Raw genomic sequence first — 18012 nt, 5'->3', positions numbered from 1 at the left:
TAGATGCACTCTGTCGTGTTCCTGATAAGTGATGAGCACTCAACTCCATTGATGTTGATGTGAATTCTGGGTGCTCAGGATCTTTCCAGATGTGGGCCCAAGTACTAGGTCTTTGAAAATTCATCTGTTAATTTCCAACCTAGATTAAACCTAATGTAGAAAAATATTGAGTGTACAAACAATTGTTTTCAGAGGGAAGTTTACAGACAAAATTAAACTGTAGAAAAATGAACTCACATGCTACAAAAATCTGAGGAAACAAATAAAAATGGTTTAAAATTTTGAATGGATAGGAATAAAAGATTCTAAAGTATTACGCTACCTTTCACATGTTGAGAAACCTTTAACACTATCACAAGGTGCCCCAGTTTTAGTGGAAAGAGAGAGCTTATTCTTCCTGTTCTATGACATTACTTAGTTTCTGCTCCATAATACAATGGTTCTTTTGTTGCAAGTACAGTTGAGATTTATGGTCCAAAGCCCCAATCCTGCAAACTGCTCTAGGCCTGCACAAAGCCCTGCAAAAATCGGGAGGCTCCTGATGGGTGCAAGGGGTCTACATGCACAGAACAACTTGGAGGATGCAGGCGCAACTGTAGAGAACAATGAAATGTTAAGAAGAAAATTTGTATGCCTGTTCACTAATATTTTAAAAATTAGCAATCCAATGGGGACATATCTTATTCAAAAATATTGTTTTCCTTAAAGGAAGATTACTTGGTTTGACAGTCTCAAAATGTAACCTACCCTAACAATCAACTTTTAAGAATTTTTCTTCCTGATCTTGAAAAGTCTATCAGCCCTTCAAAACAAAGATTACAATACTGTTAAATCCTAACTTCTATACTAGAAAACCCACCAACAAGAAATCAAGGGTGTGGGATTTTTGTGATTGCAGGCATAAACTGTGCTATCTCCTGCCTCTTCTGCTCTATCAGTAGGATATTCAAATTTGCTAGTATCTTCTGATACCAGGTTTCTTGTACCTATCCTGTCTGCTCGCAGAAATGGAACAGGCATGAAGACTGGGATGATGCCCGAAACATACCCATGCCATGTACTAACTAAAACTAAGCTGGTAAATTTAATACTTGCACATATTTATATCCCTTTTAATATCAAAGTGCTTTTAAAAGGTGGATATTATGAGCATTGATTGTTCCAATTTATACTTGATACTTAAAATATACATTGGAATAGTCAATTATCATAATAAAGTATAAATATTTAAATTTAAATGTTTAGGTAACATCTTTAATAGAACACTACCCATTATTTTTTAGGCTTTATATTGTTTCTATTTATTTTAAAGTTATAAAACAAGTTTTCCTTTCAATTTTGATCTTTTTTATTTGGAAAAAACAGTTTTAACCTTATTGGTAAAGGACTTAAAAGCTAATATGTCTTAAATTAATTACTTTGTTTATTAAGCAATAATTGATTATACTGTCAGCACTCTTAATAGAGATCTAGGAATACTTTTTACTGTTGCAGGTTTTGATTTTTATTGGCCCTGTAATGGTTTTAAAACAATCTAACAATGGAGTAGTGACTTATGTTTTTTCTTTCTGATATCAGAATTCCTTACATATTCTCTAACTAGCCTTACTATCCAAATTTAGGATTAAAATACTTGATCATATGGGTGTAATCTTGGCCACACTGAAATCAATGGGATTTTGCCATTGATTTTAAGGCAGCAGGATTTCAGCCAATATCTTTAAGTAAAAATAAATATACAGAAAGCTTTAATTTAAAAAGCAACAATTGCCAAAGATTTTTCTTTAGTCACAACTAAGGTACTGTATTTTCTAATAGCAATAAAAACATTATTTTTGAGTAACATCTTTTGTCATTTCAATAAATGAATATGTCACTTTTTGCAAGAAATAAAGAGGGAAATTGTGACCCTATTGAAGTCAGTGGAAATTTTACCCTTGACTTAAATGGTACTGGGAATTCCCCCTTGGACTTTAGTGCATATTTTTTCACTTGTTCTATGTTAAACAATGTGATAACTACACATATCCAATAAATCTCCTACTATAATACAAATGGGTCTTCTTATTCACACACGGTAACACTCCTGTAATTTTATCCAGAGTAAAATGATGGGATATTATCTTCCAGAACATTGATTATGTCCTCTATTGCCACTGCTTCACAGGAATGTCTGACTACTAGGACAACCATAGGCCTTGGTTCTGCAAAAACTTATGCATATGCTTAACTTCAAGACCTGCTGAAGTCATATTAAGCATGTGTTCAAGTCTTTGTAGAATCAGGCCTATAGTTAGAAAATAAAAATACTTATTAATTTTGCAATAATTTATTCATAAGATTATTGCCTAATAAAATAGATACATTGTTAATGTATGTTGCATTTAAGAATGCATAAAGTTGCAAGTAATACAAAACTAAACATCAAAGGAGAAAATATTATAATCTATTACATATCAGTCACATACCCATGCCATTGCCATCTGTGAAACAAAGTTATTAGATGAAGCATTTCCCCCATGTAGTTTCCACTCATTATTATATGATAGATGCCATTCTTTTTAGACATAAATTTAACCATGCCCCACACTAATCTGGTATTCCTTCATTTGTATTATAAAAATATTGATGATGGTACACTACAGAATCAGGAAACTGAAGTTATGGAGAACAGTAGTTCTGTTAAAGCTTCCAGTACTACTGTTTTCTTGGGAATATATTGGGGGGGGGCACTTGCAGATGATTTTTGACCTTACAGGGCAGATCCATATTCTAAAGTCCTCATTTGGTAAAAAAAAAACCCATTTGAATAAATGTGAGTTGTTTTGACTAAGGATTGTAGGATTTGACCCATCATACGTAGTCAGTAATTCAGTCTGAAGCAGTGCAAAAGCACAAAGAGAAATTTGTGAAGACGATGCTAATCTAAGTACTTGGTGTTAATTTACTTTACCACAAAAATTATTTCTCCTTTTGTCATCAGCTGCCTATCATTTACACATACATACAGGGGGACTCACAAAGCAGTATCCCTAAGGGTTGAGTCAGCAACTGCAAGTTTTAAACAGATACAAAGAGAATGTGCTCTGTAGAACTAGGTATATGATTTTGTATACAAGGATTACACAGATATGTCCAATACATTTAACATATGTACAGTTTGTGTGTCTTTTCTTTGCCAAACAAAATGATATAAAATCTGGCCCTTCTGCTGGCAGATAGTGCTTTCATCTCATGTACAAAATCATATTAAAGTTTTATTGTGGCAGGAACTGGGGCATCCCACCAGCCCTGGGGGCTCAGCTAAGAGTGAAAAGTAAGGAACAGAGCATCTCTTAAAGTGTCTGGAGCAGGGGTCAGCAACCTTTCAGAAGTGGTGTGCCGAGTCTTCATTTAGTCACACTAATTTAAGGTTTCGTGTGCCAGTAATACGTTTTAATGTTTTTAGAAGGTCTCTTTCTATAAGTCTATAATATATAACTAAACTATTGTTGTATGTAAAGTAAATAAGGTTTTTAAAATGTTTAAGAAGCTTCACTTAAAATTAGATTAAAATGCAGAGCCCCTCCCCAACCGGTGGCCAGGACCCAGGCAGTGTGAGTGCCACTGAAAATCAGCTCGCGTGCCGCCTTTGGCACACATGCCATAGGTTGCCCACCCCTGGTCTGGAGTATGGGAAGGATGTAAAGTAGAGCATGCAGGAGGTGAGAAAGGACAGGGCCTCAAAACTCTACTGAAGAGTATGTCAGGAAGAGAAAGAAATGGAACACCAGGGCCTAAATCATAAAGCTTGAGGGGGTTAAGAACAATTTGAGGCATTCAGGTGCCTTGAGGGGAAAGTGGGTGTGAGGCAGGACAGGAGCATTACATTCCCTCAGGGGAACATGCGGGTGTGTGGCAGATGGATCTTGGGCATCAAAACCCCTGTCCTACACAAAGGTGTGAAGGGGAAGCATCTAGGACATCACGTTCCCTCCTGGGGAGCATGTGGGACGGCGGGTGTGAGACGAGGAAAGCGCCACACTGGAAGGGAAGCTCAGGCAGCGGAAGCTGCTGGGTTGTGCCTGCAATCGGTGCGTTGCCCCTTTAATTGTGTCCCCAGCCCTCGGGCGTCTCTGTCCAACGCCCACGTCAGCAAATACCTTTTGTTTCTCTCACGTTCGGGCTTCCATGGTTTGGGGCGGCGGGCCCCGCAAATTGCATTGACGCGGCAAAGAGCCCCGGCCCAGGGGTTTGGGGATCCCGCACCCACCTCCCGCTCTCTCCGGCTCAGCAGCCGCAGCCCGCGGAACCCAGCCGGTAAGTGGCGGCTCCGCACCACGCCGGCAGGCCGGACTGGGCGTTGGGGTTCGGGGGCTGAAGCGGCCCCCGAGCGAGCCGAATGCAAGGGGCAGCGAGCGGCTCCCGCTGGCTCTCAGACCCGAAGGGGGCTGGGGCCCTTCTGCGGACGCTCCCGAGCCTGGGCGCTCTCCGGAGCCGAGCTTTAGCCCCGAGCGAGCCGCGTTTGCAGAGACCTCAGCGGGCGCCATTTGCAGCCCCAGGCGCGGCTGCGAGGGGCCGGGGATGGCAACAAAGGGCTGGTGGGAAGCGGGAGCTCGGAGGCGGGTGCGGGGCGAGAGGAGGCGGCCGGGGAGCAGGGTTCGCACGCAGCCAGCTGGGCAGGGGCGGCGCGGGCAACGTCGGGCGGGCGGCCGGGCTGGCGGGGGCCCTGCGGGAGCCGCACAAAGGGAGAGGTGTGAGCCTGCGGAGAACTGCCCGGGAGCGAGCGGGTGTAGGAGCTCCAGCCACCCGGGAAGCCCGCAGGCTCCTGCCGGGCTTGCGCCCCACGGCGCGGTGGGGGCCGCAGGCTCCCCCGAGCTGCTGTCGGGCACTGGCGCCTCGGCCCCTGGGAAGGCGGCCGGCACCGCCTGCCGCGGCCGAGGGTACTGCGGGCTCTAGTCGCTAGGCGCTGCTGCCCCTCTTCGCTGGGCGGGCGTGTCTCGCGCCGTCGGGCGTCCCTGACTCCCGGTGGGTGAAGAACCAATTCGGACTGGCCGCGCGGCTGAGTGACAGCGCCCTCCGCCAATGTCGTGGTGCCGGCGGCTTTGGTGTCCATTGCGAGTTCGTGCGGCGGCTTCTCGCTGCCGCTTTGGTCCCCTCCGTCCAGAGGCTGTGCCCGTAGTGGTGTTGATTTTGCTCCTCTCCTCCCTGTGCTAAGGTGGGTGTTCCTCTGGAAAGAGAACGCATGGTCTCGGTGCACACTGCATCCTTCTACTTAATAATAATAATAAAAAAGCTGCTTTTAGAATTGGGTTCAGCAACTCTGGTTTACACGTAGCATGTCAAGATTGTAATTATTCTTTATTGTAGAGCAACGCTTCCTGTTACCCTTTTTTGGAATGGAGATATCTTCCCATCAATTTCATCTCCTGCAGCAACTAAATGAGCAGCGCAAGCAAGACTTATTCTGTGACTGCTGTATCCTGGTTGAGGGAAAGGTTTTCAAAGCACATCGAAATGTGCTGTTTGCCAGTAGTGGTTATTTCAAAATGCTCCTTTCCCAGAGCTCAAAGGAGACAAGTCAGCCAACCACAGCTACCTTCCAGGCATTTTCTCCTGACACATTTACAGTTATTCTGGATTTTGTGTATTCTGGCAAACTCTCTCTCACTGGCCAGAATGTCATTGAGGTCATGTCAGCTGCTAGTTATCTTCAGATGACTGATGTTATTAGTGTTTGTAAGACCTTCATTAAGTCATCACTGGACATCAGTGAGAAGGAGAAGGATAGATATTTCAGCCTGTCAGACAAAGATGTAAATTCCAATGGTGTGGAACGCTCATGCTTGTATGGTGCTGATTGGAGAACAGAGAACAGTCCCCCACATTCTCACTTAAATCCTGATCAAGGGACTTGTGTGATGAGTGGAAATGCTTGGAGCAATTTCAGCTACTATCCAACTTCTCAAAGAAATGCGCAGCAGCTGGCCAAACATGACCAAAGGCAGGATTCCATTAAAAAAACTAGACATTTAGGATTGCAACAATCTTCTGATATTCCCCATTATAAATCAAGCAAGCTTGAAGACCGATCCTCAGACCCCACTAGCCACGTTTCTCAATCTGAGGAGGAAGTCCAAATTGACACAGAAATTGACTCTGCCCATGCTGGATATCAGTATGGTCAGGGGTCTGATGTGATGTCAAGGAGCTTGGGTGTGGCACAGCAAGACCATGAATCACCCCATTCTTCTAGCAAGTCAAAGTCCTCAAAAGCAGATGAGCAATATGGCAATATGCCCTCAATTTTAGGTGTAATGGGGAGCTGGGCTGAAGGTAAGAGTTGGTCATTTGTACCTCTCCCCTCAGTTCTTTCAAAAATGTTGTTGAATCTTTACTGTATGAAAGTTACAATGGAAAATTTATATAACAATCTATTATATCACTAGCTCTAACAATGGGGAAATAGGTATGACTGCACCCAAAAGGCAGGGGGGAGGGAATACATTCAGCTGCATTGCCTAGAAATGCAAGATTGGAAAGTAATATTCCCTATGTGGTATTACTCCGTTATGGCTATGTACGGTATCTTTAAGTCACTAACTTTTGAATTGGTTTCTCAAGCTTTGGAAGGATTCCAAAATGGGGTGAGTTTCACAGAATTAGAGCTCTCACTACTTTCCTTCTCCCACTGTAATTCTATTGCATTAACCCCAGTGCCCTTTGGTAGACACAGAAACAAAAGTCATGTATCAAAGGTATGCAGCAAACTATTAGGGACCTTGGGATAGGTTCTCAGCTAGGGTAAATCTGTAGCGCCGTTGACTTATATTCCCTTTATTTTTGCTACATCTTTCTTGAGATATGGTGACCAGAATGGAACACAATATTTCCTAGTGAGGGTGTACCACCTGACAGTATTATCTTTTTACATTAGTTTTTAATCCATTCCTTTTACATTCTAATACTTGTTGCTTTACTGTTGACTTCTGCTCAGTATGCAGCATCGCTGAGCAGTCCACAATGATGCCCAGATCTCTCTTTCCTGGGGTTTTACAGTTAATGTAGAGCAAGGTAAGGTTCTAACTCATGAATTATGGAGCTGTTTGTGACAGTACACTCTCAGTAGCTGATTTTAGCCCAAGCTCTCTTTTTAGTAGAGAGAATATCACAGAGACTACTAGTTGGAGCTGGAACCAAAGTGGATTGTTGTTTTGTTTTTTTTCCTAAGGTATGTAGGATCAAAGTCTTAAGTTCTCATAGAAGTATTAAAACTTTGGCAGAGACTGGCAGCTAAATCAGGCCAGCCTTTTCAGGTCTCAAACTTTGTGACTTTTTTTTTTCTTTTTTTAAATTTAATTCTGTTGATTAAAACTTCTCCTGTATCCATGTTCCCAAAATATCTTTTGAAATTATACTCTAATAATTGGACTCTCTTGTGAGTTTTTGCTTTATCACCTCTTCCTTTGGTCACAATTAGTAATGCACAATAATTATAATGTTCTGCCAACTATTGGGCGATACAGGTAGTCTTCCAGAGAATACATATCTTTACAAAATTCAAGTTTTAAGTGGCAGACAACCAAACACTAGAGATCAGAAATACGATCACTTAAGATTTACCAACCAAAGATTCCTGTGGAAGTGAAGGGTATCAGAATGCAGCTTATTTTATCCTGTTTCACATTCTGGGAAGGCACTGGCATGAATCTTAGGAACAAAGAAGCAACAGAGCAGAAGTAGGTGTTGGGATTCCCTCCGAGACCTCTTCCACTTGACTTATCCAGAACAACTCATCCAATTCTAGAAGAAAACTTCATGCAGTTTTCTGGGATCCAAAATCTCAGTTTGACTCTAGCTGGTCACTCAAGTTACTTTATTAGGATGTAATAGCTCTATGCCCACGCTAGTCAGGCAAAACCCAGGGGTTTTAGGTACAGGATTATACCGCGATTCTACATCATATCACACAGTACACAGTTTCCTATCTACTAACATTTATGCTGCTTGAATCTAATTGGTTTACACAGTATATGGATCGAGTAAGGACCAATCATGTTGCAGATTGTGTAAAGACCAATCGCTTACCTCCTCACCTGACTTACATTTCAAGCTTATCAGTTCAGCATGTTCCCACTTATCGCAACTAGCCCAAAAACACCATCTCCAGCACATAGCTTGTCACACCCTTGTTTACAGTTTAACCTTGCACTCAAATCAAGCTATATGCAAGTTTACTCATGCCCAGCAAGATCTACGCCAATAGTAGGGAATCTTGTTCCTCAAAACTGTTTTACTCTTAATTGCACATCTCCAGTCAAGGAACACTCCCCCTGCCCTCATCATGCTTTTTTTTTTTTTTTTTTTAAATAGCCTGTGGAGGAAGAGAGGGAGGTCATGGTGATGACAACTTTATAATGTGGTGGAAGGGCATAGCAATAGGAGAAAAGATACCTGTGTTCTATTTCCAGATGTACTGCTGACTTGCTGTATGATCTTGGGCAAACCATTTACGTCCCAGTCCTGTAAATACTGAAGTCAATAGGACTATCCACATGCTTACAGTTAATTAAGTATAAAAAAGGTCTTTTTGAATGATTGGGGCCTAAAGCTGTTTATCTGTAAAATGGGGATAATAATGTTTGTTTACTGGTGAAAATCATTATGAAAGTGCTATGTAGTTGTTTGCCATTTATATTTATATATATATATATATATATATTTTCAATTTTTAGGTTAACTCCCTGACATTTTTTGTTAGTTACTGCTTTGGCATTTCAACTTATTTTATTTTTGAGACATGAAACAACTTTGTATATTTACGCCTCAGTTATTCTGCCTTGATCTGCTGGCAGTGGAGCTGTACAGTATAACTAGTAGAAACACTAATCTTTCAGACACTAACATTACAAAGGTAGTAATTTTGAATGGCTGAAATAGCTATCTTATCAAATTGTATTGTTACTATAATCAAAGTGTTTGTCCAGGCAGGCTTATAAACACTAACCCTTCAAAATAAACTTCAGTGACTCCCTAGTTTCATCCTGCAAGTTAGGTCAATATCCTTTATTTTTATTCTTATCCATTTTAGTATAGCCAATTGTCAAGTCCTTTTTCTTTTATTCCACTGCTATATATTTAACATGAAAAAATGATGGCATCCTGTGGAACTGAAGGGTTGACTTTGAAAGATTTGTGATGTTAATTCACTCTTTCAGAATGAAAACAACATGCAGTTCTGCTAGCTCTGCTGATTTTTCATAGTCAACATAATTTATAAATTAGAAAAAGTATCTTTTAGAATTTGTCACATTATTGGACCTGTTATGACTTTTTCAGATATTTAATAGGATTGTTTTGTAACAGATGATCTGCCCAGGATGAGATTCAAGTGCCCATTCTGCACTCATGTGGTGAAGCGAAAAGCAGACCTAAAGCGCCACCTTCGTTGCCATACAGGAGAACGACCTTATCCATGTGAGGCATGTGGAAAAAGATTTAGCAGGCTAGACCACCTAAGTAGCCATTTTCGAACAGTATGTATTTTAGACAAAGACTGCATGGTTTCATTTAATGTGTGTACAAGTGTATGTCTTGGAGTATAATGTAGTATGGCTGCATATTATTTTAAGTTACTCAATCTGCTTGGCATGATTATGCCAGTTTTCTTAAAGCAAGGTTAATATAAAACGGCACTCTAGTGGTTTAAAAACATGTCGACTTGAAATTTAATCCTCTTGAAAATTTAATCATCCTTGTTTAGAGGGCCTGCAAAAGGGCTATATAAAATTCAAGACCTCAGAATAGGGCATAGGCCTTGTGTGAATCCTTTGGAGATGGGTGAATGTCGCTCAAAAGGAGCTGAAAGTAGTTTTTGGCACTACTCTTGCCCCATCAATTTCTTTGTCTTAAAAATCACTTCTCCCTCTTCCCTGTTGCTCTGTGAAAGACTCGTATAAATGAGGAAACAAACTGACTAACAAATTTGACTATACATAAAGTAAAGAAAAATTCTGTATTTTCAGTTTAAGTATTAGTACAGTAGTAGGTAGACTTGCACACAAGTGTAGCACTTTTAAATTTTGGTTTTGTTTCTTTAATACCTATTTAATGTTTTTTTTTTAAATAAGTTCAGGAATAAGGTAAAACTGGTGGTACTGGGGAGATAAGCTGTAATATTTGAAAAGGGTTGTATGTCAACAGAGAAGTAGAAGAGGGATCTGGCAGGGTGGATGGAGGACCTAGAGCAACTGCAGCTGCGCCACTGGCTGAGAGGAGGAGCTGCATGTGGTAACAGGTGGGAAAAGTAGGAGTGAAGACACAGGGTGAGAGGAATAGCCTAAAAGTTATCCCAGAAGAGCAAGCTCTTTAGAGAGGGATATACCATGGTGTGAAAGCACTATAATCCTTTTGATATTTTAAGCTATTCCTGTGCTATCATTTTAATGGTTTCATAATGAAAATTAAAATCATGTACTTGTTTCCTTTTCACAATTGTCCTGTAGGCCTTTACCATAGATTAAAAAGCCTTATTACAGTATATGGTGTACATTTTAATGTACATACATCAAACAATTTATTTAAGACTGAAATAGCTGTGTACTAGACTATTTTTTTTACATGGTTATCCATGCTTATATGCATATACGTACAGTGAGTATTAGCAAATCACATAAGTGGCACTGATGACTAGACACTGTGACCTTCTTTCTACTCCTTTCCCCCACCCTCCCCAAAAAAAAGACTACCACTCAAACCAGAGGATTTCATTAACTGTCAACTCACCTCAATTCAGGCCCAAAGCTAACTGTTTTCCACACACATTTGCCATCTTCTCATTTATATTGTCAAAAAGTTATATCAGAAAAATAATAATTAAACTTGCTATTTACACTTAAGGAATTAATCCTACATCCATCTTAATGAATGAATAATTATTTTGTGTCACATATTGAGTTCATGTTTTTGGACCCTGACAGGTTGAAAATTATGTGCGTTGGTAATATATAGATCTTTAGGCCAATTACAGAAAGATGAAATTAGGTGATCTGTGACAGAAAACTCTGGTATACATACACACAAGCCTGTATGCTTTTCCTCTTAATATTTTTATTTGGTAACTTTTGTATATGAAATTGAAATATCAAATTGTTGAATGAGCACATTTCAGTCATACTACTTCATTAACAAATCACAATTTTTTTGTAGCTGATTTTTTTTTTTTAATTCCCAGTTATGAAATAATGAAGCCAGAACTCAGTTCACAGGGGTGGTTAGAATTTTGCTAAGCTGCCTGGATTTTTAACATTAAAAGTTTAATTTCCCAACCAGGCCTGTCCTTGAGGCCTTATAAACTTTAAACAGAGACAGAACTTTTCAAAAAAGGCAAGTGCTCTGTACTGTTGAGATCACAACATAGGGTTTTCAGCTCCCCTGTGAAATCTCCTTTTGGGCTACCCAGTAGGTTTGTTTAAATCAGCCTAAATTAATTTATTTCTTTATATACCTGTGAAGCACAAAGTTGTCAAATGATATCTGACTGCCTTTTCACAAAACAAAAACAAAGAATTGTTTGGCTATCCTACTCTGAGGAAAATATCAGCTTTTATCCATTTCAATTTTCAGATTCATCAGGCCTGTAAGCCAATCTGCAGAAAGTGTAAGCGCCATGTGACTGAGCTGACGGGACAAGTGGTGCAAGAGGGGACAAGACGTTACAGACTCTGTAATGAGTGTCTGGCTGAAGCTGGTATAGACAGCATCCGCATTGACTTGGAGGCTGAACCACAGCTTGAATTTCCACAAGAAGGGGATAAAGATTCCAGGTGGCACTACAGTGAAGACAACAGATCTGATGTGGAGATTGTGGAGGATGGGTCTACTGACTTGGTCATCCAACAGGTTGATGATAGTGAAGATGAAGCAGAAGAACAGGAAGTAAAGCCAAATATTAGGTAGTTGTGAGTGAACTGAGAATTAGTAAATCTCCCCTCTTACATTGACTTCCAGTGTCTTGACCATTAGCCCCCAACCAGCCTGTTAATATACAAAGATCTACTATATTGGCTTCTTATGAACTTGTCTAAACTTGCATGCATTTATGGACATGCCATTGAGTCCATTTTGAATTTTGTTACTCAAAGTATCGATATTTTGCTTCATTAGAAAGAATCCATCCTGAGATGGAATAATGGATGAACAATGAAACTGAACTACTACGATAACTGTATAGCAGACCGTGGTTCTCTTCTCAAACCTTTTTCATTGTGTATGGGGGGGTAAAAACACTTTAAAACTTCACTGTAAATTACCCTATTTTAAACTTTTATAGGTGGTGGGTGGGGGAGAGCGGAGTTTATATCCAGTATCACCTGGTGACAGCTAAATATAACAAGGTAGCCCAGTATAGAACATAAACAAAATCTTCTTTAAAATACAGAAATGAGGGTGCCCTTCAATGGAATTTAATAATTTCTTGATATCAAGTTTAGAGAAGCCAGGAAAAGTTTTCAGAAATATTGTATATAAAATGTTTTAGATGTGATAGCACATATCTAGAAAAGCACTTTTTTGTAAAACTTCTTCTAATAAGGAAAAAAAAAAAACAGTAGCAGACCATTCATTCAGGAAAACTTTTTTCTCCAGAAAATAAACAAATGGATATAACTTCTAGTCAATGCATCACAAATCAAGTGATACTCTGAAAATCGGGAATACTCATTCTTCCCGTCAAAATACACTCAGTCTTTTGTTAACTACCGAAGGAAAGCAATTTTTTAAAGTAATGAATTTTTGTACTTCTCAAAAGTGCCAAACTGACATGACTGAGAATTGTATGTAGTGTAGCTGTAGCTGTGTCAGTCCCGGGATATTTAGAGAGACAAGGTGGGTGAAGTAATATCTTTTCTTGGGCCAACTTATGTTGGTGAGAGAGACAATCTTTCAAGCCACACAGAGCTCTGACCTGAATAACAGCTCTGTGTTGCTCAAAAACTTGTCACTCTCACCAACAGAAATGTGTTCAATAAAAGATATTGCCTTGCTCACCATGACTCAGATTTGTTAGTTATTAGAACAGGTACAGCACTATCAATAGCAGTTCAAGCTTCCCAAAACTGCTGTAAAGGAAACACCTTTGGGGTGAAAAGGGTTGTTTTAGCCTTCATGCTAGTTCCTTCCTTGTCCCCTCATTACATTATCAACAATGGTGTCACAGCTAACTAACCTGTACACCTGGTAATTAGAAACTGAACTAATACCAACTAATTTTAATCTAAGCCACTGAATATTTTGGTCTATAGTGATCTGTACTAAATTTGAACTGGTGAGTTTAAGGTAAAAGGGTCCCCACGTACTTACTGTTCCCAAAGTCATTCAGTCACCAGGAGAACCTTGTGATCTTTTTCTAAGCTTTCGTAGTGAACAGTATACACTGAAAACCATACATACAATTGGTTACTTTGTCTACAATTAGAATACAAGAGGTGATTAGTGCCAACCAGAGAATGCTGCTGAGAAAAAATAAGCCACTTTTACTCTCTGATATAGTGAGTTAACCAACACTGCAAACGTGAAACAAACACACGCCTGCTACTAGTGTGCTTTTCTACAATCTTATCTTGGACAGAAATAATTTAAAGATAATTGGACATAATTATTAAAAGTTTCATCCTGCCCTCATGGAAATTACTGGTGTTATCATTTATTTCAGTGGGTGCAGGATTATGCCCTAAATTTCTGTTTTCCATAAATCTTCCTTGACTGAATTTTTCTCTGATACAACCTGCAATTTACTATCTCTTTGCACTATATCAATAAGCATGCTTGCCTGACGTCTGGATTAACTACAGCAACGTTACAAATGTGTACTATTGTAACCTCTCTACCCATTTACATTTTTAAAAAGCACTACTTGAAATCCACTTATGTAAAGATGCATAATCTTAATTTAATATCTGCATTACCTGAGAGAGCATCATTTTCTTTTTGGGATGTTGATGGCTAGCGGGAATGTTAAATGAAAACCTGGGCAATGCCTTCCTGGAGATCATAGATTTCTACACTGGCAGAGGCTGAGAGCAGTCCAGGAGTAGCATGCTCATCTTCTAGGGAGAGGAATACCCTCTTTTACCTTTGTCTGCCTCAGAAACAATGTTAACTGTCTGCAGAGAAAGTCTTGTCCATTCTTTTTCATATGGAAGAATGGGATGACCAGAGGTGGGCTCAGATAAAACAGGGAAAAAAGGAGATTGCTTCAGGGCTCTAATAGCGGATTTTAATTTTAATTATTCCAGATTTCCCCCTGCTATCACCTGTCAAAATTTGTTTTATGTTCCTTTTCACGCAGAAATTTGCACAATGGGTTTGCTCTGAAACTGCACAGAAAACTCTTGAAGTTTTCCACCTTGACAAAACTCCTGTAGTGGCTGGCAGAGGCAAGAAATCCAAGCAGAGTTCTTCCATTTCTGCCAGAACTCATAATACACTATAATTAAAACTTTGTAAAACATTGCATGACCAACCTGAACTAACTTTCAGACCTAACAAAGGAATGTGTATAGAAAGCCTGAATAGCTTCAGTAAGCAGTTCATTTAGTAATTTGCTAACAGAAACCTGATTTACAGGTAAGAGGGAAAACTGTTCAATCAGTAGTCAGCCACAATAAAATCCAGGTAGTAATAAATTCCACTGTGCCAGAATATTGAGCGATCACAGCAGGTGAGGGGGAGAGGGCTTTAGGATCACACATATAACTTGGGCTACATCTGCTGAGGATGACATCTAGTGTGTAGCCTATTGCAGTGGTTTTTAAAATGCGGGTCGCAACCCAGTACTGGGTCACAGTGGCTCTATTCAGCACTGCCGACCTGGCCGTTAAAAGTCCCGACCTGTTTTGACACCATGCTGCGTCCCGGAAGCAGCCAGCAGCAGGTCCAGCTCATAGGCAGGGGGACCATGTGGCTCTGCCCCTGCCCTGAGCACCAGCCCGGCCAATGGGAGCTGTAGAGGGAGGTGCCTGCGGGCAAGAGCCATGCAGAGCCGCTTGTGTGCCTCTGCCTAGGAGCCTGACCTGCTGCTGGCCGCTTCTGAGACTCAGTGTGGTCTGCAGTGCCAGGATAGGCAGGAAGCCTGCCTTAGTGCCGTCGCTGACCAGGAGCTGCCTGATGTAACTACATACCCCAATCCCCTGCCCCACCCTGAGGCCCCCCAAACCTGGAGCCCCTTCCTGCACCTCAACCCCTCATCCCCATCCCAAAGCCCTGACCCCCTCCTCTACCCCTGCCCCAACCCCGAGCCCCTCCCAAATCCCTCATCCCCAGCTCCGTTGGATTGCGGGCATCAACAATTTTCTTCAACTCGGTTGCCAGAAAAAAGTTTGACAACCACTGGTCTATTGGGTATGTGGGGTTTTTCTTTTTAGAGCAGAGAAATGCTGGTCCGAGTCAGGATATTTGATTAGGAGGACATTTATCTATCTCTAAGAGTGGTCAATAGCAGCTGCTTCAGAAGAAAGTACAAAACCCTTGTAATGGGCAGTTATGGAGCAACCTGCTCACATGAGGGAATTTTTTTCCCACCGCTAGGCAGTTAGTGGCTGGCAATGTCCTGACGCACAATGGTTTCTACAGTTTTGTACATTTATCCTAGCTAATGTAACCTGAATGGTTTTTATTAGTCATGTTTAATCCATTTTGAAATTTTTATTAAGCTATGAGACTATCTTGAGGCAGTGATTTCAACAGGTAAATATGTTTTGTATTTTAAAGTATCAGTTTTATACTTGCCTTTTTAATTTGATTTATTGTTCACATATTTTTGTACTGCAAAACAGGGTATACAGAAGTGCCTGACATTCTTTATCATTCATCATTTTACATACTTTATCATGTTCCCTCTGTTCCTTTTCTAAATGTAAATAGTCCTAATTTTTTAAACATCTCCTCATGAAAACTTTTTGCTTCTAATCACTTTCTTTGCATGTTAGGTAGTAATGTCCTACAGCTCTTCTCCAGAAGCCCCTTCTATTTATGCCCAGAAAAAAAAAACCCATAGCCCTGGCTGAGAGAATTTTAATGGAAATGGGGCTGATATCTTGCTGGCTTCATAGGTTACTTTTTGTATTGAACAGTCCTATCTGGCGAAATCAACTGATTGTAATACTCTCTTCTTGGTACTCTGCCAGACCACAGATAAGTCAGCTGACTTCTTGCACCTCTAAACACCTTGAGAAGGCTGCTCACAATTGTTGAATTAACTTCCTCTCCTGTCAAGGACATGACTGGGAGATGGGCGCTCGTGCCTAATGGTTAGAGCTATGGGGGTAGCCAGGCCTGGAGGTTAGAATGGAGCCAAGTTGGAGTCAAGACTCAGTGCCATGGGACATGTAGGGGAAGAGGCAAGAGCAGAGCTGAGGGGCAGAGTCAGGGATCAGAAGCCAAATGCCAGAGCCAATGGGTGAGCCGGAGACGGGTCAGGAAGCAGACCCAGACTTGTCAAGGATGGAAAAGGGCAGGGAGAGGAGCAGGCAGAGGAAGCAGGACCAAGCGCAGCTGCAGTTAGGGAATGCACTGAGCAGTAAGCAAGCCCTGGCTGTTGCTGGGTTAAATAGTAATTAGCTCTACCTCTCCATCAATTACGTAGTCTGTTATGATCAGCTGTGTCCAGTGTGGTGTTAGGAGACTGTCCCTGCTGAAACTGGCTCCCTGACAGTACTTTCCCCACCCAAGGTGCCTTCCAAGGGCCGTAGGGCCTGGTCTTTCTGGCTACTCACCTTTCACCAGGAGTAGGAGCTCTGGAGCATGGACATTCCCTTCTGGTTCCCAAGATTCTTCTTTGTGTCCATAATCCTCCCACTCCACCAGGTAGTAAAGTCAACTCAGATTCACTTAATCCAGGATTTCTCAGACCCTGAACCTCCATGGGAGAGGGTAGTGGAGTGGGGCAGCCAGGGAAAAGATTTTCTGTGTAAGATTTCAGGGGGTCATGTGAAAAACTGGATGGACTTTCAGAGATTTGGGCAGCTGGCTTTGGCATGCTACCCAGTTGATTTGTTCAGTAATCTTGAATGGACCCACGTATTGACAGTCTAATTTTGCATATGGGCAGGAGGATTTGAGATTTCCCCACAGTAAGTGTTGGTGCAACTTGGTGGCTTTGGTTAGCTTGATGTTTATATGTTTCCTTGGCAGCTTCCAGATGCTTTGTAAGTTCCTGGAGAACTTGGTGAAAGTGGATAATGAGATCTGTTGCAGCGGGAACTTGAGAGTCTGCAGGAGTGACTAGATTGAGATGAGGGTGAAAACTAATGGGTATAAAATGGACTGTGTTTGATGGAGGTATAGATGGAGTTACTGTAAGCAACTTTGGCATATGGCAGGAAAGTGACTCAGTCTTCTTGGCGGTAGTTAAAGAAGCATGGACAGTATCACTTGAGGATTTGATTTAACTGCTCCATCTGCCTGTTGGTCTGCGGGTGGTAGGCTGAGTAGATGAAGAGTTCAATTCCAGAAGTTTAGAATTTGCACCAGAAATGGCAAGTGAATTGTGGACCCTGATCCAACACTATTCTAGTTGACAATCTGTGGAGATGGAAAAACATGGTTTAGGAAAAGGGGAGGCTGTTTCCTCAGTGGTGGAGAGAGTGAAAAGAAATAGTGTGATCAGCTACAACCAGGATGACAGTGTAACCTCGGGAGCGAGGTTGTTCTACAATGAAGTCCAATGAGACCACACACCAGGGCTGAGGTGGGGTGGGCAGAAGCAAGAGTAGAACAAGCAGTTTAGCATGTGAGCACTTGCTCTGAAAGCAGAGGTTGCAGGAGCTGGCTTTCTTTTTTTCTCCACATCACAACTCACCCCGGCCATCAGAAACTTCATACCACCAAGTTTGGAGACTTATGGAAGCCAAAATGGCCAGCTACTGGTATACCCTGGCAAATTCTCAACACTTCAAGTCTGGGTTGACCTGGAACGTAAAAGCACTTATCATGATACAGTAGACCATCGTGCAAATGGAAATCTGAGTTGCGCAG

At 41.2% G+C, this 18012-nt stretch overlaps 1 protein-coding gene across 2 annotated transcripts; it reads left to right on the top strand.

Moving 5' to 3' along the window:
- Nucleotides 1-4115: 4115 nt before the first annotated feature.
- On the top strand, nucleotides 4116-15150 carry LOC123355265 (zinc finger and BTB domain-containing protein 8A-like). Of its 2 annotated transcripts, XR_006575039.1 has the most exons (5): nucleotides 4167-4299; nucleotides 5350-6315; nucleotides 9346-9515; nucleotides 10183-10276; nucleotides 11605-11731. XR_006575039.1 is itself a non-coding variant. In XM_044997550.1 (4 exons), the coding sequence occupies exons 2-4, from the start codon at nucleotides 5379-5381 to the stop codon at nucleotides 11935-11937; spliced, it is 1440 nt and encodes a 479-aa protein (XP_044853485.1). In that variant the 5' UTR covers nucleotides 4116-4299; nucleotides 5350-5378; the 3' UTR covers nucleotides 11938-15150. The 2 variants fall into 2 exon arrangements, 1 of the variants encoding a protein (XP_044853485.1); XM_044997550.1 differs by lacking the exon at nucleotides 10183-10276 and having other exon boundaries at nucleotides 4116-4299; nucleotides 11605-15150.
- Nucleotides 15151-18012: the final 2862 nt, after the last annotated feature.

The sequence above is a fragment of the Mauremys mutica genome, chromosome 23 (genome assembly GCF_020497125.1).
Source record: "Mauremys mutica isolate MM-2020 ecotype Southern chromosome 23, ASM2049712v1, whole genome shotgun sequence".
NCBI classification, from domain to species: domain Eukaryota; kingdom Metazoa; phylum Chordata; order Testudines; family Geoemydidae; genus Mauremys; species Mauremys mutica.
Note: the sequence above shows the minus strand (reverse complement) of the source record. Positions and strands in the feature narration are given on the sequence as shown.

Excerpts from the sequence above, each read along its gene's own strand:
- LOC123355265 (XM_044997550.1), top strand. The coding sequence starts at position 5,379 with ATGGAGATATCTTCCCATCAATTTCATCTCCTGCAGCAACTAAATGAG. Across the intron at positions 6,316-9,345 it reads AATGGGGAGCTGGGCTGAAG|ATGATCTGCCCAGGATGAGA; the intron begins GTAAGAGTTGGT and ends GTTTTGTAACAG. Across the intron at positions 9,516-11,604 it reads TAAGTAGCCATTTTCGAACA|ATTCATCAGGCCTGTAAGCC; the intron begins GTATGTATTTTA and ends TTCAATTTTCAG.